Genomic DNA, 25,576 nt, shown 5'->3' on the forward strand with positions numbered 1-25,576 from the left:
ACGATGGCACTCTTGGGGTGCCTGGGTGGCTCAATTGGTTAAGCATCCGACCTCAGCTCAGGTAATGTTTTGCTGTCAGGCTCTGTGCTGATAGCTCAGAGCCTGGAGCCTTCTTCAGATTCTGTGTCTCCCTCTCTCTCTGTATCTCAAAAATGAATAAATGTTAAAAAAAATTTAAGAAAAAGATGGTAGTCTTCTAGTGGCCAATCCCAATATCATGGTTATTGCTTATGTTAATGAATAAATATGCTACATACAAGTATTTTCCAGCTTTTATAACTGTTATTGCTCAATAAATTCTAGTCATAGTAAACAGTGTATATATATCTGAAAACTTTAATGAGCCAATCTCTGATTTTTGAAATCCAACTTGGAAGTCTTTTGAGTACTATACTTTGGTGATCGCCCTATCTCATATCTTGCGTATTTCAGACATTTTTAGACCTTATTTTTACTTCATTTTATTTTGGTAGAATTTTTTTAAATCCCTGGGAATTTAAACCCGTATGTGTATATTTAGGGTAAAAAAATAAAACAGCATAAATTTAGAAATATTTCTTCTCCTTGAGTGTCTGTAGGGAAAGTACAAGTTTATATGTACTGTCTTTAAATATTAGCACATTTGAGATTTTTGAAATGTTACATTTAGTGAATAGTAGATGATTTGTGACTCATTAAAAAGGAACAACATCAGAATCATATGGGTCCCAGAAGAGGGAGAAATAGGGGTAGAAGGGTTATATGAGCCTAGCAGAAAACTTTCCTAACCTGGGGAAAGACACAGACATCAAAATCCAGGAAGCATAGAGGACTCCCATTAAATTCAACAAAAAATGACCATCAAACAAGGCATATCATACTCAAATTCACAAAATACTCAGGCAAGGAAAGAATCATGAAAGCAGCAAGGGAAAAAAAGTCCTTAACCTACAAGGGAAGACAGATCAGGTTCCCAGCAGAGCTATCCGCAAAAACTTGGCAGGTCGGAAAGGAGTGGCAGGATATATTCAATGTGCTGAATCATAAAAATATGCGGCCAAGAATTCTCTACCCAGCAAGGCTGTCATTCAAAATAGAAAGAGAGATAAAAAGTTTCCCAGACAAACAAAAATTAAAGGAGTTTGTGACCACTAAACCAGCCCTGCAAGAAATTTTAAGGGGGACTCTGTGAGGGGAAAAAAGATGAAAATAAAAAGAAAGAGAGAGAGAAAGGAGAGAAAGACCAAAAGCAACAAAGTTTAGAAAGAACCAAAGAACACCACCAGAAACTCCAACTCTACAAGCAACATAATGGCAAGAAATTCCTCTTTCAGTACTCACTCTAAACGTCAGTGGACTCAATGCTCTAATCAAAAGACATAGGGTAGCAGAATGGATAAGAAAACAAGATCCATCTATATGTTGTTTACAAGAGACCCACTTTAGACCTAAAGACACCTTCAGATTGAAAGTAAGGGGATAGAGAACCATCTATCATGCTAATGGTCAACAAAAGAAAGCCAGAGTAGCCATACTTGTATCAGACAATCAAGACTTTAAAATAAAGACTGTATCAAGAGATGGAGAAGGGCATTATATCATAATCCAGGGGTCTATCCATCAAGAAGACCTAACATTTGTAAACATTTATGCACCAATTGTGAAAGCACCCAACATAAATCAATTAATCACAAACATAAAGAAACTCATCGATAGTAATACCAGACTTCAACACCCTGCTCACAGCAATGGACAGATCATGTAATCAAAAAATCAACAAGGAAACAATGGCTTTGAATGACACACTGGACCAGATGGACTTAACAGATATATTCAGAACATTTCATCCTAAAGCAGCAGTACACACATTCTTCTCCAGTGCACATGGAATGTTCTCCACAATAGGCCGTATACTGGGACACAAATCAGCCCTCAACAACTACAAAAAGATCGAGATCATACTGTGCATATTTTCAGACCACAACGTTATGAAACTCAAAATCAACCACAAGAAAAAATTTGGGAAGGTAACAAATACTTGGAGACTGAAGAACATCCTACTAAAGAATTAATGAGCTAACCAAGAAGTTAAAGAGGAAATTAAAAAGTACATGGAAACCAATGAAAATAACACCACAGCCCAAAACCTCTGGGACGCAGCAAAGGCGGTCATAAGATGAAAGTCTATAGCAATCTAGGCCTTCCTAAAGAAGGAACAAAGACCTCAGATATACAACTTAACCTTACCCCTTAAAGAGCTGGAAAATAAAAGCAAATAAAACCAAAAATCAGCAGAAGACAGGAAGTAATAAAGATTAGAGAAGAAATTAATGCTATCAAAACAACAACAACAACAACAACAACAAAAAACAGTAGAACAGATCAATGAAACCAGAAGCTGATTCTTTGAAGGAATTAACAAAATTGATAAACAACTAGCCAGTTTGATCAAAAAGAAAAAGGAAAGGACCCACATAATAAAATCAAGAACAAGAGGCGCCTGGGTGGCTCAGTCGGTTAAGTGGCCGACTTCGGCTCAGGCCGTGATCTCGCGGTCCGTGAATTGGAGCCCCGCGTTGGGCTCTGTGCTGACAGCTCAGAGCCTGGAGCCTGTTTCAAATTCTGTGTCTCCCTCTCTCTGACCCTCCCCTGTTCATGCTCTGTCTCTCCCTGTCTCAAAAATAAATTAAAAAAAAAAACGATAAAAAAATTAAAAAAAAAATAAAATCAAGAATGAAAGAGATTACAATCAACACAGCAGAAACAAAAACAATAATAAGAGGATATTATGAACAACTATACACCAATAAAATGAACAATCTAGAAGACATGGACAAATTCCTAGAAACATACACACTTCCAAAACTGAAACAGGAAGAAACAGAAAATTTGAACAGACCCATAACCAGTAAAGAAATCAAATTAGTAATCAAAAATCTGCCAAAAAACAAAAGTCCAGAGCCAGATGGCTTTCCAGGGGAAATTCTACCAAACATTTAAGGAAGAGTTAACACCTGTTCTCTTAAAGCTGTTCCAAAATATAGAAATGGAAGGAAAACTTCCAAACTCTTTCTATGAGGTCAGCATTACCTTGATTCCAAAACCAGACAGAGACCCCATGAAAAAGGAGAACTATAGACCAATTTCCCTGATGAACATGGATACAAAAATCCTCAACAAGATATTAGCCAGCCAGATTCAACAATACATTGAAAAAATTATTTACCACGACCATGTGAGATTTTCACCTGGGATGCGGGACAGGTTCAATATCCACACTCAATTAACGTGATTCATCACATCAATGCAAGACAAGGACAAGAACCATATGATCCTATCAATAGATGCAGAGAAAGCATTTGACAAGACAGCATCCTTTCTTGATAAAAACCTTCAAGAAGGGAGGGATAGAAGGATCATACCTCGAGATTATAAAAGCCATATATGAATGACCCAACACTAATATCATCCTCAATGGGAAAAAACTGAGAGCTTTCCCCCTAAGGTCAGGAACAGGAGAGGGATGTCCACTCTCGCCACTGTTATTCAACATAGTATTGGAAGTCTTAATTAGCCTCTGCAATCAGACAACACAAAGAAAGAAAGGCATCCAAATCAGCCAGGAGGAGGTTCAAACTTTCACTCTTCACAGATGGCGTGATATTCTACATGGAAAACCCAAAAGATTCCACTAAAAAAATGCTAGAACTGATTCATGAATTCAGCAAAGTTGCAGGATATAAAATCAACGCACAGAAATCAGTTGCATTCCTATACACCAACAATGAAGCAACAGAGAAATCAAGCAATTGATCTCATTTACAACTGCACCAAAAACTATAAAATACCTAGGAATAAATCTAACCAAAGAGGTGAAAAAGATAGAAAGCTATGAAAACTATAGAAAGTTTATGAAAGAAATTGAAGAAGACACAAAAAAAAAAATGGAAAGAGATTCCATGCTCCTGGATAGGAAGAACAAATATTGTTAAAATGTCGATACTATCCAAAGCAATCTACCTATTCAATGCAATACCCATTAAAATAACACCAGTATTCTTCACAGAGCTAGAGTAAACAATTCTAAAATATGTACGGAACCAGAAAAGACCCTGAATAGCCAAAGCGATCTTGAAAACGAAAACCAAAGCAGGAGGCATCACAATCCGAGACTTCAAGCTACACTACAAAGCTGTAATCATCAAGACAGTATGGTGCTGGCACAAGAACAGACACTCAGATCAATGGAACAGAATAGAGAACCCAGAAATGGACCCAGAAACATATGGCCAACTACTCTCTGACAAAGCAGGAAAGAATATTCAGTGGAATAAAGACAGTCTTCAGCAAGAGGTGCTGGGAAAACTGGACAGTGGCATGCAGAAGAATGAACCTGGACCACTTTCTTACACCATACCCAAAAATAAGCTCAAAATGGATGAAAGATGTAAATGTAAGAGAGGAAGCCATCAAAATCCTCGAGGAGAAAGCAGGCAAAAACCTCTTTGATCTTGGTGGCGGCAACTTCTTACTCAACACATCTCCAGTAGCAAGGGAAACAAAAGCAAAAATGAACTGCTGGGGCCTCATCAAAATTAAAAGCTTCTGCACAGCAAAGGAAACGATCAGCAAAACCAAAAGGCATCTGACAGAATGGGAGAAGATATTTGCAAATGACATATCAGATAAAGGGTTAGTATCCAAAATCTATAAAGAACTTATTAAATTCAACAACCAAAAAACAAATAATCTAGTGAAGAAATGGGCAAAAGACATGAATAGACACTTCTCCAAAGAAGACATCCAGATGGCCAACCGACACATGAAAAAATGCTCAACATCACTCATCATCAGGGAAATACAAATCAAAACCACCATGCAATACCACCTTACACCTGTCAGGATGGCTAACATTAACAGCTCAGGCAACAACAGATGTTGGTGAGGATACAGAGAAAGAGGATCTCTTTTACATTGTTGGTGGGAATGCAAGCTAGTACAGCCACTCTGGAAAACAGTCTGGAGGTTCCTCAAAAAATTAAAAATCAAACTACCCTACGACCCAGCAATTGCACTACTAGGTATTTATCCAAGGGATACAGGTGTGCTGTTTCGAAGGGACCCATGCATCCCCATGTTTATAGCAACACTATCAACAATAGCCAAAGTATGGAAAGAGCACAAATGTCCATTGATGGATGAATGGATAAAGAAGATGTGGCTTGTATACACAATGGAGTATTACTCGGCAATCAAAAAAAATGAAATCTTGCCATTTGCAACTACATGGGTGGAACTAGAGGGTATTATGCTAAGTGAAATTAAGTCAGTCAGAGAAAGACAAAAATCATATGACTTCACTCATATGAGGACTTTAAGAGACAAAACAGATGAACACAAGGGAAGGGAAACAAAAATAATATAAAAACAGGAAGGGGGACAAAACAGAAGAGACTCATAAATATGGAGAACAGACAGGGTTACCGGAGGGATTGTGGGAGGGGGGATGGGCTAAATGGGTAAGGGGTTAAGGAACCTACTCCTGAAATAATTGTTGCACTATTTGCTAACTAATTTGGATGTAAATTAAAAAACAAAATCATAAATATAATTTAAAAAAATGGGCAGAGGATCTGAAGAGACATTTTTTCAAAGAAGGTATACAGATGGCCAACAGATACATGAAAAGATGTTCAACATCACTGATCGTCAGGGAAATGCAAATCAAAACCACAAAGACCACTTAGTATCAAAAAGACAAGAAATGGGGTGCCTAGGTGGCCCATTCGGTTAAGCCACCAACTCTTGATTTCAGCTCAGGTCATGATCTCATGATTCGTGAGATCAAGCCTCTTGCTGGGCTTAGCGCTGACAACACAGAGCCTGTTTGGGATTTTCTATCTCCTTCTCTCTCTGCCACTACCCCACTTGCACTCTTTCTCAAAAATAAATAACCTAGTGGGGAAAAAAAGACAAGAAATAGCAAGATTTGGCAAGGGTGTGGAGAAAAAGGAACCCTAAAACACTGTTGGTGGGAATGTAAATTGGTGCAGCCCCTATGGAAAACAGCATGGAGTTTCCTCCAAAAGTTAAAAATAGAAAAAGCATACAACACAGTAATTTTACTTGTGGGTATTTACTCAAAGAAAACAACAATAGTAATTCAAAAGATACATGTACCCCTATGTTTATTGCAGCATTATTTATCATAGCCAAGATTTGGAAGCAATCTAAGTGTCGGTGGGTAGCTGAATGTATAAAGAAATTGTGGTGGATAAAGAAATTACGGTAGAATATGTAACAGCCAGCATAGATGGACCTAGAGAATATTATGCTGAGTAAAGTAAGACAAAGACAAATACAGTATGATATCACTTATATGTGGAACTAAAAACAGTGAAGCAGAAACACTCCTGAATAGAATAAACATAAGTGCCAGAGGGGAGGGGTGTGGGGAATGGAAACATAGTGAAGGGGACAAAGAGATACAGAGTTTCAGTTAGTTATAAAATAAGTCATGGGGATGAAAAGTACTGAATAGGGAATACAGTCAATATTTTAGTAACTTTGTATGGTGACAGATGGGAACTATACTTACTGTGGTGAGCACTGAGTAATATATATATAGTTGTCAATCAGCATGTTGTACACCTGAAACTAATATACCATTATGTCAACGATGCTTAATTAAAATTAATAAGTAAATAAAAACATAAATAAGGTACTACATGAAAAAACATATAAAACTTTTGCTATCCTCACTTGAAAATATATTTATGTTGTACCATTAAAGAATTTGAGATATTTTTGTTTTGTTTTTCTATAATCAGTGCTGACTGCATACCAACTTACAAAACTGAATACTTCAAGTAAATATCTTTTAAAGCAAAAATGTTACAAATGAAGGTGAGTTATCAGGGTAGGGGCATCTCATGCAGAATCTAGCACATACTTCTATGCTTATTTCTCAGATATTAGACTTCTATAAGAAGATTTTTTTTTTTAATCTTTAAGACCATAAGCTCCATAAGAAGAGGATAGTGGTATTTTTAGCCCTAGAAGGTTCATATCTTAAACGTACCTGAAATATCTAAAAATTAATGTTACAGAAATTGTGCTTTTTATTCATGTTTATGGGAAGATATAAGGATATAAACTTATAGAATAGGGTTTATGTTCATTAAGAGCCTACTCTAGCTCACACTTAACCATCCGTCATTCATTTCCTTTCTTTCCTTTCTGCTAGCTATTTTGCCTGACTCTCACCTTTCACTCACTGATCTTCATTTCCTTTAATATAAATATACCCTCTCCAGATGGTTGTGCTAGTCCTGAGGGTCTTTCTGGCTCTGGGAAACACTGGAAAACCCAGTGTTTTATTTCTAACTTCCCCATTTCCATGCTACCAAAAGCCACCACAAAGTAAAACATGACAGGAGGAACTAAAGACTCAGAAAAGCAAACCTAGTCCATTAAATTTGTTCCACAATCACAAATCGGAGATAAGTGATTGCTTAACAAATGAAACAGAATTGTTCGTGTATTCTCATACATGAAACCAGATATTCATTTCTGCCCTTCTATCTGTTTTACTTGCTATTAAAATAAAGGATATGATTTTATAATATTAAATTAAGGGAAATTTCCTTGGTTATTTCTTTTCTGAACCACTAAGTAGAAAAAAAGGTAGAAATTTACTTACAAGACATAAGTATTTGAGCTAGGTTTACTAAGAACCTCCCCAGTTACTTTAATTTTAGAATATAGCCCTAGACTTTCTAATTAAATATGCAACTTCTGTCATAAGGGAAAAAAAACCATCTTATGCTTTTTACACTATATTTAATTAAGCATTTCTTGTAAGTTCATTTCAGTATCTATCATGGCCCACTAAAGTTGGATTCAGTTATAAAATGGTAGATTAATTACCTTTTGTATTAAATGAAATAAGAATCTCAAATATGCAAAGTCAGGAAATTTAATTGTGGTCTTCAATTGCTTATTCAGTGCATTGGAAAACTGAATGCAGAAGTACAGAAAAAAGAGCCAAAGGTTGTTAAATGTAGCACATCACACACATCTTGCACTTTACTTAATGATCCAAGTGTTTATTACTATGAAGGAAATGCACCATTTAAAGAATTATGGTGGAATTGTAAAACATTAAAAACTCTAATTAATTTTAGTCTGAAGCATGCAGCGTGCTCATTTTGCCTAAAACATTTTCATTATCATCAGTATTTTTCCAGTTATTAAGATTAATTTTTTCTTCATTGTGCAGCACCAGCACATTTTCAGTATTAAAAGCATAATCTTAAATGCTGTTGAGAATTATATCTGGAACATACTTTAAGTAAATAAAAGACAGCAGTTTTTGACCATAGATTGGAAGAGTATATATATTGCTTTTTGATACCTATTCTATAACTAACATAACAGATTAAGTGTATATCTTTTTTGTCAAAAGCCATAAATATATATACACATATATATTCACTAACATTTTTAAAAAGACCATTGTTAAAGCATAAAGATAATTTTGACTATTAATTTGAATCCAACTACAGTAACTCTCGGATTAGCCAAAGGAATATTTAAAATCTAAAGATAATACAAGAAAATAGAAATAGGTTAAGTTAGTGCTTAGCTGCACCTCCTCACTTCATTTTACTGCTGTACTACCATGTATCTGTCTGCTCTAAGTAAGAAATTCAGTAAAGTGAAAACAACTGAAATTCTCTTTGTAAACATTGACCTCCATTATGCTTATTTCTGGAAATAGTTCAAAGGGTGAGATTATAAAGGGATTTATTTAAAAAAATCTTATGTTTTCTGTTGGTAAAAGTAATCCATAAGTAGAAAAGTAAGAAAATATATGAAAGCATAAACAAGGAAATAAAAATTAAGAACATCACCATTATGAACATTTGAGATACTTACGAAAGGAATTTTAAGTAGAACAATGGAAAGCAAACTGTTTTGGCTGTGTATTTTCAATGTGAGCAGCTATAGGTGCCTTGAATTTTTTTTCCACATAAAATCTTTATATATACGTGATACTTACTTTGAATGCAGAAAACCTTTCATTGAGTCACCATTTATTAAACTGCTTTTTGAAATAATTTTAGATTTAAGAAAAATGCAAAAATAGTACAGGTAATTCCCATTTGCCCTTTATCCAGCTTGCTGAAGTGTTATCGACTTTTATAACTAAAGTAGATAACTGAAACCAGGAATTAACATCAAGACAATACTATTAACTACTGCATAGACCATATTTAAATTTTGCCAGTTTTCCCACTAATACCCTTTTCGTGGTCCAGGATCCCATCAGTTTTTAATCATCATGTTCCCTTAGTCTTCTCCCATCTGTGACAGTCCAAACTTTGTTTGGTCTTGGATGACCTTGACGGTTTTGAAGACTACTGTTTAATTATTTTATATAATGTTTATCTGATGCTTTCTCATGATTAGATTGAGATTATACATTATTAAGAAGGATACCACAGACTGATGTGCCCTTTTTAGTGCATCATAGCGAAGGGTTAATTACTGTGAATAAGTATTACTGGTGATACTAACCTTAATCACTTGGGTATGGTGGTATTTGACAGGTATCTGCATTATAAAGTATTTATACATTCTTCTTTAAAGATAAAAACAAACAATGGGGAAAGTTGTCCCTTTGTATAATACTACTTAAAGAGAAATCACTTACAATTTGGCTGTCTATAGGGTTAATAGACTAATTTGAGTCCAAATATTACCTGAGCAGTAGAAATTCTAGCTGCTAAAATAACTGCCCTTTTTTTGGAGTTGGTTATCTCCGAAGAGAAAGAAAAAGCAGGATGGATTGGTTTTATTAATTGGCATCAATTCTTTGAACTATTATGAAAACTAAGACAGTTTTGTAAATAAGGAAAATTGAGGGTGCCTCTGTTCCAACTGATAGTGGAAGCTTTACTAGCATTTAAACAAAACCTTGCAGGTTTTATTCATTGGTAAGAGAGATTTAGTTTAGGTAAGAATGGCAGTGTTTTTACTGTTAGAATGTTTAGTTTAGGTAAGAATGTTTTCGCTGTTCTCTGTTAGAATAACTCCCTCAGTCTTATGTTACCACCAGGAGCATTAGACCGTAATCCCATGGACCGTGTATGCCTAGACATTCTCATTCTCATTACTACAACAATGCTGTCAGTGTAAAAAGAGCAAGAAGGCTAAAGAACCACCGTCAGTCATTTGGCATTATGGGTTGTTGTTATGTGAGTGGGTATTGAAATTCCACATGTAACTAGCAGATCTGCAGGGTGGTTACAATCAACATGTTTTCTGGAGTATGAATTAGCAAGCTTCAGTGTTAAGAGGTAAACCTGTCTACACTTTCCAGTGGCCCCAAAGGGTACATTTTCTTGCTGGCTGCCTCAGAACACTTTGTGAAACAAATGTCAAAATTGTCAGGACTGTCACTAAGAAAATGATCCGTGTAGTAAGGGTCTTCTTTTGCTGGGAAACAAACAGATGTCTTAACTCAGCAAAGAGTAAACAAAAACGTGCCATTTATCAGAAGAAATTTTTTACTGCCATTAATATTCAGTAGTGAAGAAATACTTTTTGGTAAAAAGCTTCTATATTTGCAGTTTCATTCATTATGCAATCATTAGTCAATGATATTTGATTTGCTGCCTGAGCTATTTCAATGCTTTTATTAATCTTGAATTGCTTATAAAGTTCTTACACAAATTAGCACTTGTAAACAAACAAACAAAAAATAAAGCAACCTCTAAAATCCTTTATGGAGGTTTATTGTGTCTAAATCTACTGTTTTTATTTATAATGATAAAACCTGTTGGAATGCTTGGGTGGCTCAGTTGGTTGAGCATGTGACTCTTGAATTTGGCTAATCTCACGATCCCATGAGATTGAGCCCCATGTCAGGCTCCGTGCTGAGCATGGAGCTTGCTTAAGATTCTCTCTCTTCCTCTGCCCCTCTCCCCTGTCCTCTCTCTCTCTCTAAGTAAATAAATAAATAAATAAAATCTTTTATTGCTATTTTCATTATTTTGATGATGTTCTACTATAGCAATTACAATGTGTTATACTCTAGCAGTTAGGGTTAAATGCCTTTTCCTCCCCTTCATAATCCTTTTCTTCATCCAAATCACAGTTATCTTTATACAGAGGAAAAAGGAGATAGGATCTTGTTACCTATGGAAACGGTTTAAAGGTACATAAAGGCAAGATCATGTAAGACATGTCCTCAGCATAAAGAAAAATGTGGAACAATTCTTCACCTGTCCTGAGCAGGAGGCAATATTAGAAGAGACATGCATTTATAAACTATGGTTGACCTTTGAATAACATGAGAGGGCTAGGTGTTCCAACAACCTGCATGTGACTTTTGACTACCCCCAGATTTACCAATAGATAGAGCTTATCATTGACCAGGAAAGCCTTACTGATAACATAGTTAATTAACACATATTTTCTTATGTATATTATATACTGTATTCTTATAATAAAGTAAGTTAGAAAAGAGAAGATGTTGACAAAATCAGACAAAAGAGAAAATACATGTATAGAACTGTACTATATTTATTGAAAAAAATCTGTTTAAATACATAAATTCAGTGCTACCTAACAAAAAATGTCTTGCCACCTTTACCTGCTAAATTAACACCTTCTGTCAGTGTCTCACATGAAGAAGACAGCGCAAAGCATAGTGCAAAATTTGCTTCTGTTAAGATATAATCAAAATGTAATCTCTAGAAACTCTTGCCCAAAAGTGGAAAATACCTGTTCAAGAGTCAATCAAACATAGTATCTCTGTTCAGTAGAGATAAATTGGGAAAAAAAAAATTAAAACAACATACAGTGACTATTTTGCTTTGAACAATATATTAAAATTACATTGCCTGCCAAAATGACATTCAAAGCCCCATCCCTTGTATGCAACATATTTATGAATGATTCAGATTGGTTTATAATATTGGTAATTTCTCTACTTTTCTGATGTTGACAAAGTCTAACCCACAGATGCTGTTGAACCTAGAGACAAAGTATATAAAGGAAGCCTTCTCCACCTTAATATTTACAGGCAAGGATGTGGTTTTTCATGGGAAAAAATTATACTTGAATTTCATTTATTTAATAAAGTCAGTTTACTAAGAGCTCAACAATGATTGAATTTGGTTTTATAGGATTCTGAGATAAAGGGTGATGTATTTGGTGACACTGATAATATTACTGTTGTCTAGAGATACTTAAGAAATTGCTACCTATGCTTAACTCAGTAGACAATGCTTTTTAATTTCAGTTAATAAAAATGAAAGTTCTCACTTGATAATTATTAGAAACATTAGGAAAGCAAGACTGCTTTGTACTTGGCATTGTTGAAGGAACACAGATGATGAAATGGGTTACAGATTGTAAGGTGAAATATTTTTCCAGACTCTCATTATTTATAGTTTGGAGGTCGCCATTTAATATTGAACACAAGATGCACTTCATTCCTATGGAGACAGACATTACGAAGTCACTTCATTTATTCACCATGTTCCACAGGACCCTGCTATGAATTATGAAGCCACACTTAGAATTGAAACTGTAGAAGACTGTAAGCATTCGATAGACTGACATGCCCATGTTTCCTATTTTAGAGCTGACTGATCTTCAGATAACATATGGTGGTGCAAGTAATTGGAAAATTGGCAGGCCTGTCAAGAAAGCACGTTAGAGGAGACAAAAATGCCATGCTGGAGCACATAAAGTGTCTCAGAAGTTAAATTTACTTTTATCAAACAGTGAAGTAAAAATACCTGATTCACCCCCCTAAAATGGATACTTTTTATGGGCAGGTGTTTTCAAAAGTAATTTGAGGTCATTAATAAAATAAGTTGCTTTTAAGAACATACAGAAATTTTTAGGCCACGTGTAGTGCAAATGAGCACCCACTATAAATATTTGAATGTTACATAATGTTACCGTTTTGTTTCTAGCCTCTTTTCTAGGATTGCCAGAATCACAGCAGTTAATTCTTCAGAGAAATAGAATTAAAATGTATTAATTATAGCTGATAAAATGTCCTAAAGTTTACATTTTAATGTTTTCTAAAATTTATTTCACAGGAAGATGAAAATGAAGCTGAAAGAAAAAATTTATCTCAGGAGCTCAGCATGGAACAGAAGAATCCAAAGAAATAAAGGATTTTCTGTAGTGTTTTGAAAAGTTTGCAATTTATGTAGTAGCAGATAAAATTTCTAATTGTAAAATGTTAAATTGTAAAATCTAATTTGCAAAGTGTTCTCAATAAAGTCATTGAAAATGAAATAGGACCTTGTTCTTGGAATCTATATGTTTTGTAAAGCAATTTAAACTTTTAATAAAGGACCTTCTAAAAATACTAAAATGAAATCTGAGAATGGAGACAGAATTTTCTCTAATCCATAACCTATAATCTGTTAAGTATTAATACATCTGAGTGACCTCAAAAAAAATCTCTCACAGTCATTTTCCCCCTTACTGGGCTCTATTGTCTTCTTCAGGGGCATTAACAGAATTCCAATTATGAATATAAAGAAAAGACAACATGGTTCAAAAATCAACAGCAAACACATGCATGTGAAAACACTTAAAACCAAACAGTGCCACTAGGTGAAATATCATTTTGGGATTTCATCAACTCATGTATGACATACTACTCTAGCATGGCAAGTAAGGGTTAAAAAGAAATAATTTCACATTCTCTGCAGCCGAAGTAGTACCATGACTTTTACTTCACAAAATACTAAGGACCTACTATTTGCTGTGCCCTGCACACTTTCCTGGATATTTCAAGAACACTTTCCCATCTGTATTTCTTTGGCTTAGAGTTTTCTAAAATTCCTTTGATACCTATCTTTATCAGGATTTTCATAACCAGCCATTTGACTTCCCCTGGTTCTGATTTTTTAGCCAGCATTTACCAACTATAGCAGGAACAATGAATCGACTTGCTGTTTGCAGAGTCAGATGTTTTTAGCAGATGTCTTTGTTTGATGATTTAAGGCAGAGTTTTTTAAAAAGAGAAGCATAACTTGGGAAGGCTTGTAAGAGAATGTCAGCATACAAGTTCTTCCCTGTGAGAGTGCAAACTGCGTACTTGCCCTGGAGCCACAGTTTGACCACATGCATCTGACAAGTTCAATAAAGGTGTGGCAGTGGGATGTGCTGACAGTTATGATACAGTGAGCCGAAATGGGAAAAACTACAAGCAGGCAAGACATTAAATTCACTGATACATAGCCTCAAGTAACATAACCGCGGGTATCAGGAAAACAGCTCTATCCCATATACTAGAGTCCTTGGATGAATTTTGGAACAAAGATTTTGAGGCAAATGCCTGAGAAGGCAGGTTAGAGTCTAACGCAGGCCTTTGCAACAAGCAACTATACAAATTAATTTGACATTTTCCCCCATTTTTTTTCTGTTTTTGAGTGAGACATCAGTCTATATTTCAAAATACCCTATTCACATAGATTGGAATTATATTACTAGTGTCACTTTTAAAAAGAAGCAATAATACATGATTCATAGCATTTATTTTGGTGTTGCAGGTACTATACTAAATGCTTAGTGTACATTATGCCACAAACCATCCCTGTTAAGACATAAGATGGTTACCGTTATTTTTCCCATTTTCCAGTGATCAATTCGAGGTTTAGATGGGAAATAAGAGGAAACAGGTTACGAACGTTATGTAGCTTGTAACTGGCAGAGCAACACTTCAAACCCAAGCAGTCTCACCCAAGAATATCACATTTAATTACTGTGGAAACACCTGTTAATACCGTACCTCTTTCCATCCACTATCTCCCCCTAAAATGTACAGGCTTGGTTATTAGCACCTCATTCATCACCTGCTACTTCTTTAGTTATTCCTCTTCCCCAACTTCTTAGCTATGCTTAATTTATTTTGAAGACTTTGGCTTCAGTGAAATAAGTGAAACAATTATAACTACCATTTCACCTGCTCCAAAACACAAGAATCCTGCTTTACCTTTTGTAGATTAAGTTATGATGAAAGAAGTATAAGAGCAGCTTACTGCTTCTCTATGGTTTTTCAGTAACTTTTGGCCTTTTTTTTTTCCTTCGGTACATTGTGAGTGCACTGCCATCTGGTCTCTTAATTAGTTTCATTTCTAAAAGAAGTTACTGAGTAGTATGAGAGGCACAGTGACCCTGAGCCACTGGACGGGCATTTTAAACTATTTTTTTTTCAACGTTTATTTATTTTTGGGACAGAAAGAGACAGAGCATGAACGGGGGAGGGGCAGAGAGAGAAGGAGACACAGAATCGGAAACAGGCTCCAGGCTCCGAGCCATCAGCCCAGAGCCTGACGCGGGGCTCGAACTCACGGACCGCGAGATCGTGACCTGGCTGAAGTCGGTCGCTTAACCGACTGCGCCACCCAGGCGCCCCTGGACGGGCATTTTAAATAGAAATATTTAAGTGATACCTTTGACTATTTAAAACCCCAGTTGCCCTTTTTAAAAAAAATTTTTTTTTTCAAAAAAACACACTCCTTGGCTTAGGACAGCAAGTGATAAAGTAGAATCACAGTGAATTTTCTTTAGGGATAATTTGCCGTATGAATTTCTCCACTTTTTAGGGTCCATACATTCATGCCATCAAGACATACCTATAAATCCCGTTGTAACCCAACTAGGTTGCCCATATTATGTAACTCATTAAATTGGTCACTTTGTTTGAGTCAGATTATGCATATTTTATATTTTTTTAATATTTTGTAGTGTATTACATTTTGTATTAGCTCAGGCTGCCATAACAAAAGACCCCAGGCTGGGTAGCTTAAATAATAGAAAGTGATCTGTTTTCAGTTCTGGAGGCTGGAAGTCCCCAGTTTTAGTGTCTGGTGAGGGATATTCCTGGCTTACAGGTCGTGGACTCACTGCATCCTCACACGGTCTTTCCTTGGTGCGCACATGAGGCAAGAGAGCAGGCAAGCTCTCTGTCTCTTCTTTTTTTTTTTTTTTTTTAATTTTTTTTTCAACGTTTATTTATTTTTGGGACAGAGAGAGACAGAGCATGAACAGGGGAGGGGCAGAGAGAGAGGGAGACAAGAATCAGAAACAGGCTCCAGGCTCTGAGCCATCAGCCCAGAGCCCGACGCGGGGCTCGAACTCACGGACCGCGAGATCGTGACCTGGCTGAAGTCGGACGCTTAACCGACTGCGCCACCCAGGCGCCCCTCTCTGTCTCTTCTTAAGAGAACACTAATCCTACCATCAGGAATCTAACCCTATGACCTAATCTAACCTTAATTAGTTCCTTACTCCAAAGGTAGCCATTACTGAGGGGTTAGGGCTTCAACATACGAATATGAGGGGTTGAGGGGCCACATTCAGTCTGTAACACATTTAAGTAAGTCCAAGTGCCTCTCTCCGTGAATAACTATTCTAGTTGTTGAAAAGCACTAGAGCCGGGGCGCCTAGGTGGCGCAGTCGGTTAAGCGTCCGACTTCAGCCAGGTCACGATCTCGCGGTCCGTGAGTTCGAGCCCCGCGTCAGGCTCTGGGCTGATGGCTCAGAGCCTGGAGCCTGTTTCCGATTCTGTGTCTCCCTCTCTCTCTGCCCCTCCCCCGTTCATGCTCTGTCTCTCTCTGTCCCAAAAATAAATAAAAAACATTGAAAAAAAATTAATTTAAAGAAAAGCACTAGAGCCAAGTCCCAGTGAAACTGTCTGTGACAGTAGGGATTATATATAACTAGTATTCCACCTGCTCCAAAACATGAGTGGAAGAAAATAATAGAAATGTTAATAATTTGAATACGACCTAAAAATTGATTTCTAAAGAAGACAGACCACTGCAAAATTATATGTACCCATTTTCTCTATATATATTCCCATTACTCAGCTCATTTCCTGACTCATATTAGATGTAACACTGCCACTGTAAGTCAGCCTGCGACCAACAATAGAGAATATTCAAAAGACAAAATGCCTGTATAATCTCCACCTGCTCAACTGAATTGTACTCTTCATGTTAGTGATTGGGCTATATTTCTTCACATCTTTAGAACATTTAAAAATAAAACAACTTTAATCAGTACTTTTCTCTATCATACTTATGACCAGCATTATTTTTTAAACTGTATTCAGAATTCTACTCTTTCCTCAGGTCTATGAAATAAACAGCAGAAGTAGGAAGAGGTGTGAAGCTGTTCTCAAGTGGAAATTGCTGAGCACTAAGATGCCCCAGTTCTAAAATTCATTCCATAGAACTTTACTGGAACTTTCTATATATGCCATGCACTGTGTATTACCGGGAATTCAATAACAGACAAACTCCCTCTGCTGTCACGGTCTTGAAATTCTTAATACTTTTAAAATAAGGGGCCCCACAGTTTTACTCTGCACTGGGCCTGGAAAGTACATAGCAGGTACTAACATGTACTGATTTTACTCTTTAAATCAATTGTATTGAGTATAGTTTACATATAATAGATATGCAGTTCAATAAGTTTTACATCCCATAATCACCACTCCAATCACGATATAAAACATTTCCTTCATTCTAAAAAGCTTTCTCATGCAGTTCTGCAGTCATTCATGCACCCCTATTATAACTACCAATCTGCTTTCTTTCTTGACTCGTTTGCCTGTTCTAAAGTTTCAGACAAGTGGAATCATGTCATATGTATTCTTTTGTGTCCGCCTGTCTTCACTCAGCATAATATTTTGAGAGTCATCCAGATTATTGCATGAATCAGTAGTTTTCTTCCTTTTTATTGCTGAGTACTTTTTCATTGTATGGCATACCACAATTTGTAGATCCATTCACCTGGTGCTGGACATTTGAAGAGCTATCATACAAAAGAAGATACACAAATGGCCAAGGAGTACACGAAAACATGCTCAGAATCATTGTTATCGAGAAAATGCAAACTAAAACCACAATTACCACTTTATATCCACTAAAAGATCTCTATGTTGTCCAATACAGCAACCACTAGCCACATGTGGCTATTAAGCACTTGGAATATGACCTGTCTGAACTAAGTTGTGTTCTAAGAATACATGCCAGATTTGGGTGACTTAGTATGAAAGAATAAAGTATCTCATTAATTTTATTGCGACTGCATGCTCAAATGATAATATATTTAAATAGATTTGGCTAAATATATTATTAAAATAAACTTCAACAATTTTCACTTTTGTAACATAGCTATCTATGTGGTTCCCACTGTATTTCCACTGGACAGTCCTGGGCTATAAAGTCTGATAATGAAATGCTGGTGAAGCAACTGGAACTTATGCAAAGGACTCAACTAACCCATGTTACTTCAGACGCACATTCCACAGAAACTGTGAAATAATAAACATGCGTTGTCGTAAACGGCTAAATTTGTGGTAATTGTCACGCAGCTATAGAATGCATCGATAAGCAGTTGAGGACAGGCTGCTACTCTTGGCAAGTCAGGCATTCAGCAATGGTAACCAAATCTCCTCTCAGGAGTGAACACTAATGTTGTTGTGTCCATTCATAGCTCCATCCCTGCAGCATGGCCATTTACAAGCCTACTGAAAAAGTAACGATGTAGCCATGGAACAAGGCTGACAGACAGCTAAAGAAACTGTCATTGTGTCTTCCTGATTATCAGTACAAGTATAAAATGGTACATTTTGAAAGATTTTGGAAGTTTTGGATGAGGGTAAACATACTCTTAATATGACCCAGTCACTCCACTACAGAGTTTTACATGAAATAAATGAAAATATATGCCCACAGTTTTATTTACATGAATTACATGTCATTACATGTAAATTACATGGATTACAAGTAGTTACATGAGTTACATTTGTTACATGAATATTTTAAATAATCTTATTCATAATACTCATAATGAGCCAGAAACTGGAGGCATTTTTTTCTTTTTAAGTAAAAGTTGTATTTCATAATGGTTATTATTTTCAAAAACTATTTGTCACACTAAGCTGTGGGGTATGATTCACAAAATCCCTTGATTTTCTTTCTGGGAAATTGCATGTATTGTGCAGATTTGTAACATCAGTGTATGAAGGTTAGGAGTAATCACTACCTACAAAAGATGCTGATGAAAATTTAAAAAGAAATTAAACAACATACAAAAAATTCAGCATTCAAAAAACAGTAGAATGCCTTATTTGAAAACATTTAATGTAGCTAAAGCTTTTTAATGACTGCATGTTCGCTTTTAATGATTTGTTTTGAATGACCTTTGCAGTTCAAAGTATATTTATACACAATCTAAAATTTTTAAATCACTGTATCTTCTGGATAAAGTCTATCCTTTCCCCTTGGGACTAGAAAGCTTGAGTGAGGGGAGAACCCAGATGTGCACCCAGGTGCTCCAACTGTAAGTGTAAATGAACTGCTTTGAGTTTCAAGTGTCTATGAACTTTGAGTTTTATTTCCACACATACCGAACAGGATATGCTCTTTTCAGGGTACACTAGTTTTCATTTGTAACTTCCTGATCATCCAGATGAAATGAGGTGAGTCTAGGTAGTTTTGCTTCTCCAACACTTTTTTGAAAATGATAATTACATTCTTACTGCTCATTTTGTTTTGTATATCCTGTGTGTAAATCACTAATGTCTTTCCTTTAAGCCTTAACCACTAGAGGCATTTCACACGTTTGTACTCTCCTACACCCGTTACAAGTTGTCACGTTTTTCTCGGATAGGACAAATGATTATTCTTTAAGTTAAAAGTATATAAAACAAAAAACGGGAGTATGTTTCTTACAAATCCATCTCTCACATGGCTACCTAACATTTATTAAAAAGTCCATTGAGAAAGAAGAAATAGGTTCAGTTAATCGCACTGACATTTCTCAAAGCCTTGGGTCCCTGAGGCCTGCATGCATTTGGATTGGTTGGTTGCCAACACTGCGTGGGACTGGAACAACTTAACTCCTCCTGATAGTAGACTAAGTAAGATTCACTCTGAATAGTGAAGGTTGATTAGAAACCTACTCCATTTCACATTACCTCAAGAAAACAATTTTTACACTGCCATGAATGAGCAAATTTCATCCCCATCCCAGACTATCCTGAACAAACAGAGCAGGTAATAAATGCCTCCCTGTGGCGAATTCAATGTGAAGTCCATGGTTTTGTTATCTAGAGAGGAAGTTAAGTGCTAACGGCAACAGCATGAAAACACATGCAACTATGGCATAATTCTGATTTGTTTTAGAAAAACTATTAATTTCCTTGTTACGAAGCCAAGTAAGTACAACCCTTTAAAACTGTTGAACCATGAAAGCCATTTTCCTTAAAGGTTTTAAATTTGGGAACAGACTCATGAAATTTATAGCTTTAATGAGATATTCTTTGCCTGCAGTCAAGATGAAAGCTAGATCATTGGTTTCCCAGCATGACACCTATGTGTTCTTGTGTGCACTTGATATCATTAGGCTCATAATAACACAGCCAACATCACATTAATGTTTGAAAGGTTCGCTTTTGTCTCTAGTTTATGTCTTTCATTTACACCTACAGCATGCTAAATATCTCTCCAGACATTAAGATATACTCTACCTTTATTGATACTGTCAACAGAGCAAAAAAAAAATCACTAATTTCAAATACATATTTCAAGCCACAAACAATAGATACGGTTTCTAGAAAACAATAGACAATTAAATCAGATGTTGTATGTATAAGTTTGAAGATGATTATCTTCCTTGTTGATACATAAGGAGATGAAAATGTGGATTTCCCTCATGCATGCCAGTTCCAACTATCATTTTTAACAGTGAGTCTAATTCCAAAGGTGAGGCAACATCATTGTTGCTTTTAACGACAGATGAACCCTTTCAGGGTATTCAGATTTCAGGGCAGTGAGAAAGGCAGCTTATTAAACAGCATCAAAAGAGGTAATAATCGCTGCAGGAATCTGCCATTCTATGCTCCATGGTGAAAATAACATATGTGAAAGAGCTCTGAAGAAAGAATCAAGCCTATTGTTTGCAAAATATCCTTATTATTTTTTATATAACACAATGTAATTCTGTGATTAAGGAACCTAATTCTGTACATTGTGTCCTTCAATTTGTCCAAATGTTTGAAGGTATTTTATCTGTAAGTTTATGATCCCTGTATTACTATCATCAACAATATCAGACATACACAAAAGTGGAGACAAGGGTACCATAAATCCCTATCTACTCATAACTGAGATTCAATACTTCTTGAGATTTTGCAACGCTTGCTTGATATACATATTTTTTCCTCTTTATCTCTCTTTTGTCTGATGATTTTAATTTTTTTAATGTTTTTATTTATTTTTAAGAGACAGAAAGAAAGAGAGCACGAGTGGGGGAGGGACAGAGAGAGAAGGAGACACAGAATCCCAAGTAGGCTCCAGGCTCTGAGCTGTCAGCACAGAGACCCACAAGGGGCTCAAACTCACAAACTGTGACTTCATGACCTGAGCCAAAGTTGGACACTTAACCGACTGAGCCACCCAGGTGCCCCATCTTTTGTCTAATGATTTTAAAGCAGATCCTAGATTATAATACTTCCTTAACATATACTCTTCTCCTTTCAACAATTTACTTCTGACTGGATATGTTTAATTCATACATGTTTCTCTATGACGGATGTCCATTTTGTTTTGTTTTTTAATAATGTGAGACAGTAGGTTCATATGATTATGGACGATTGGAAAACTATATTCTGCCTTGTGCACCTCAGGCCACATTTTTAGTGAGATTCAAAGGAAGATATCTATTTGGTCTGAATTTTTTTTAAATGGTGATGATGTAAGAAGCAGAAATTACACTGAATCTCAATTCACATTTGCATTTTTGTGGCGTAGGCAGAAAAATAGAACTAATCAGAGTTGCAAATCATAAAGGAGAACACGTTCCAACCTCCAGAGCACTGTTGAACCAAGACATGTTTCTGATTATACTAACAAGGGACAAAACTGGTACATTCAGCAGTGCCTTCAAAAATGTATCTTGTTAGTAAAAATCAAATTAACAAATGGAACATCTGTTCAGGGTTAAGATTCTTTCTCTCTTTTTTACACTGTATCTTTCTGCCAAGTATTGATTTGGGATTTGAAATTTTACATTTGGTTATGTCTAATTCTAGAAGTCGGGAACAGTCTATGTAAAAGGTTTTAATAGGCTGTTTGCTTTCAGTCCCCTTAGATACAACCAGTATGTGAGTTCCTTCTTCCTTCATCCCAGCAGCCCAAGTCTATCTTCCCAGGGGAACCATTTCTGCCCAAGACCTTTCCTCTAAACTTGTATCCTGTCTAGACTCCTCTAAAATCAAGCTCTCCTACTTGCCCTCAAACCCAGGATCTCTTTCCCACCATGGAGTTCCACATTCTCCATTTAGTTATATTACAAGAGAATTGCTGGTGAATATGATGAATGAATTCCTCATGGGTGTATTAGTCAGGGTAGACTGGGCTTTGCTGTGGAAACAAATAGTCCCTGAAATCTCAGTGCCTTAAACCAACAAAAGTTTACTTCTCATTCATATCGTCTGTGACTCTTTTTACCAGTTCTTCAAGACAGCCTCATGGATTTTTATGTTCATATTGCAGCTTCACCATAAGAGAGGGAGTGAGAGAGAGAGAGACAGAGGGAATCTGGTGGAGGAGACATAAAAAATTGTCATGGTTAAGTGTCCCAACAGAGGTTGATAAAGTGTGCCAGAGTTCACAAAGGGGAGCAGATAAAGAAGCCCAGAAGTGGAAAAATATTCCATAAAAATAATACTTCAGTCTGGCTTTGAAGGCATGGGACTTTATCAGAAGTAGTAGTGGGAATGATGTTTCAGAGAGATTTTATAGGAATATGCAAAGATAATGAATTTTCAAAGGTTAAAGATGATTCAGGCTATCTGGATCCAAGAGAAGACAGGGCAGGAAGTGATAGGAGCTGCATCTAGGAAGATATGATGAGGTATTCTTACGAAAGGTTTTGGGACTTTCCTAACGCACTTGGATTTAGTTCTGCAGAACTGGACGTTTATTGAAATCAAATAGGGATAAGGAAACCGTGGTGATGGCTGTACAACAATGTGAATGTAATTAATGACACTGAATTATACACTTTAAAAGAGCAAAGTTTAGGGGTACCTGGCTGGCCCAGTTGGTAGAGCATGTGACTCTTGATCTTAGGATTGTGGGGTTTTATTTTGATTTATTGTTATTTTTATTTATTTTAGAAAGAGAGCACACACATGAGCAGGAGAGGGGGGCAAAGGGACAAAGAGACAGAATCTCAAGCAGGCTCCACACTGAGTGTGGAGCCCAGTGCTGGGTTCGATCCCATGATGCTAGGATCATGACCTGAGTCAAAATCAAGAGTCAGATGCTCAACCTACTAAGCCATTGGGGTTGTGAGCTTGAGCCCCATGTTAGGTGTGTAGATTACTTAAAAATAAGATATTTTAAAAATGTATAAAAAAATAAAATGGCAAATTTTATTATATATATAATACACATTTTAAAAATCAATAATGGGATATACTAAAAGAAATTTAATTGTACACTGTAATTTTTTTAATGTTTATTTATTTTTGAGAGAGAGAGAGAGAGAGAGAGAGAGAATGAGGGGAGGGGCAGAGAGAGAGGGAGACACAGAATCCAAAGTAGGCTCCAGGCTCCGAGCTGTTGGCACAGAGCCTGATGTAGGGCTTGAACCCACGAACTGTGAGATCATGATCTGACACAAAGTCAGACACTCAATAGACTAGGCTACCCAGCCCCCAATTGTACACTTTAAATAGGTAAATTGTATGTTATAAGCATTATATCTCAATAATTTTATTTTTAAAGGATTTAAAGCCTTAAAAATAAAATCATATGAAGAGTTTAAAAAAAAAAAACCTGACACTTGAGTCCCATCCAATATTTAATTAAGTCAGAACCTCTGGGTGTGGGCCAAACATTCAGCATATTGAAGCACTCCAGGTGATTCTTATGTGTGGTCACAGTGCAGAATCACTGCTGTAGGCAATAAGGAACCAGAGAAGAATTTTAATCAGGGGAATAACATGATCGGGTTTGCATTTTAGGAACACAGATCCCTGGCTTTTCTGCTCAAATTCTCAGTAGCCACACCAATATGTATAGGGACTATTTATAAGAGCCTGAACCTGGAAACGACTCAAATGTCCCTCACCTGGCAAATGTCAAAATAAACTCTGGTATATTCATATAATGGAATACCAAACAGCAAGCCACTACTATACTGTCTTTATTTCTGCTGCCTCAAGCTCTATTTGCCAAGGCAGAGTCTGCCCTTACTTCCTTTTGGGCTTGTCTGCTGCCCAGCCAAGCTTCCCTATTAACCTTAACAATGTCTTCTCAAGTGGTTACTCAAGCCAGAAACCTCACTCATTTTCCCACCATTTTTAAAAGTTATGATTTACATATAGAAAAATGCACATTTTTAATGCGCAGGTCTTTGTTTTTTGACATACTGCACAGTCATGTAAATACCAGCACACAATTCTACCACAGTCAAGGTAGAAAACAGTTCTATCACACCCCCAAATTACCTTATGCCCCTTTATAGCCAACTGTCAATCTGTCCTCCCCAACCCTAACCTCTGGCAACCACTAATCCATTTTCTGTCCCCACTGTTTTGCCCTTTCAGAATATCATAGAAATGGAATGCTACAGTATGTAGCACTTTTTTTTTGGGGGGGGGGGCTTCTTTCACTTAAAAGAGTTCATTCATGGGGCCCTTGGCTGGCTCAGTCAGTAGAGCATGTGACTCTTGATCTTGGGGTGGTGAGTATGAGCCCTATGCTCTGGGGGAGATTACTTAAAAAGTCTTAAAAAATAGTTCATGTTGTTTCATGTATCAGGAGCTAATTCCTTTTTGTTGTTAGTAGCGTTGATTGCCTGGATGTACCACACTTTGTATTACATTCACCAGTCGAGAGAAATCTGAGCAGTTTCCAGGTTTTGACAAAACATCTATAAACAATAAAGTTTCTATAAACATTTATATCTTTGTGAAAACAAAGTTTTTATTTCTCTTGGGTAAATGCCTAGAAATGGGATTGCTGGGTCATATGGTAGGTGTGTATTTAACTTTGTACTATGCTACCAAAGTGTTTGCCAAAGTGACCGCGACATTTTACATTCCCACCAGCAACAGATGATGGTTACAGTTGCCCCATATCTCCACATTCTCACCAGCACTTGGTATTTTATGTTTTGTTTTTATTTTTTTTTTAGCCATTCAAATGGGCATCTTTGCGGTTTTACTTTGCACCTCCCTAGTGACTAATGATGGTGAACAATTTTCCATGTGCCTATTTGCCACCTGTATATAATCTCTACTGAAGTGCTTCTTCAGATCTTTTGCGCATTTTTCTCTTGGGTCGTTTACTTACAAAGTTGTTTTTAAAATTTTTTTTAACGTTTATTTTTGAGAGAGACAAAGACAGAGCAGGAGTGGGGAGTGGGGGAGGGGCAGAGAAAGACAGAGACAGAATCTGTGCTGACAGCTCAGAGCCCAAAGTGGGATTCATGAGATGATGACCTGAGCTGAAGTTGGACGCTTAACTGA

The 25,576-nt window shown here is 36.5% G+C and overlaps 1 protein-coding gene across 2 annotated transcripts in view; it reads left to right on the plus strand.

Moving 5' to 3' along the window:
• Positions 1 to 13,305, plus strand: part of PHF14 (PHD finger protein 14) — a 213,954-nt gene extending 200,649 nt beyond the window's left edge. For both annotated transcript variants that reach the window (XM_043588972.1, XM_043588974.1), the window contains one exon: positions 13,104 to 13,305. In XM_043588972.1, coding sequence (XP_043444907.1) covers positions 13,104 to 13,178 — 75 coding nt within the window. In that variant the 3' untranslated portion in view covers positions 13,179 to 13,305. The remainder of the gene's footprint in view (positions 1 to 13,103) is intronic.
• The last annotated feature ends 12,271 nt before the right edge of the window (positions 13,306 to 25,576 follow it).

The sequence above is a fragment of the Prionailurus bengalensis genome, chromosome A2, assembly GCF_016509475.1.
Source record: "Prionailurus bengalensis isolate Pbe53 chromosome A2, Fcat_Pben_1.1_paternal_pri, whole genome shotgun sequence".
Classification (NCBI taxonomy): domain Eukaryota; kingdom Metazoa; phylum Chordata; class Mammalia; order Carnivora; family Felidae; genus Prionailurus; species Prionailurus bengalensis.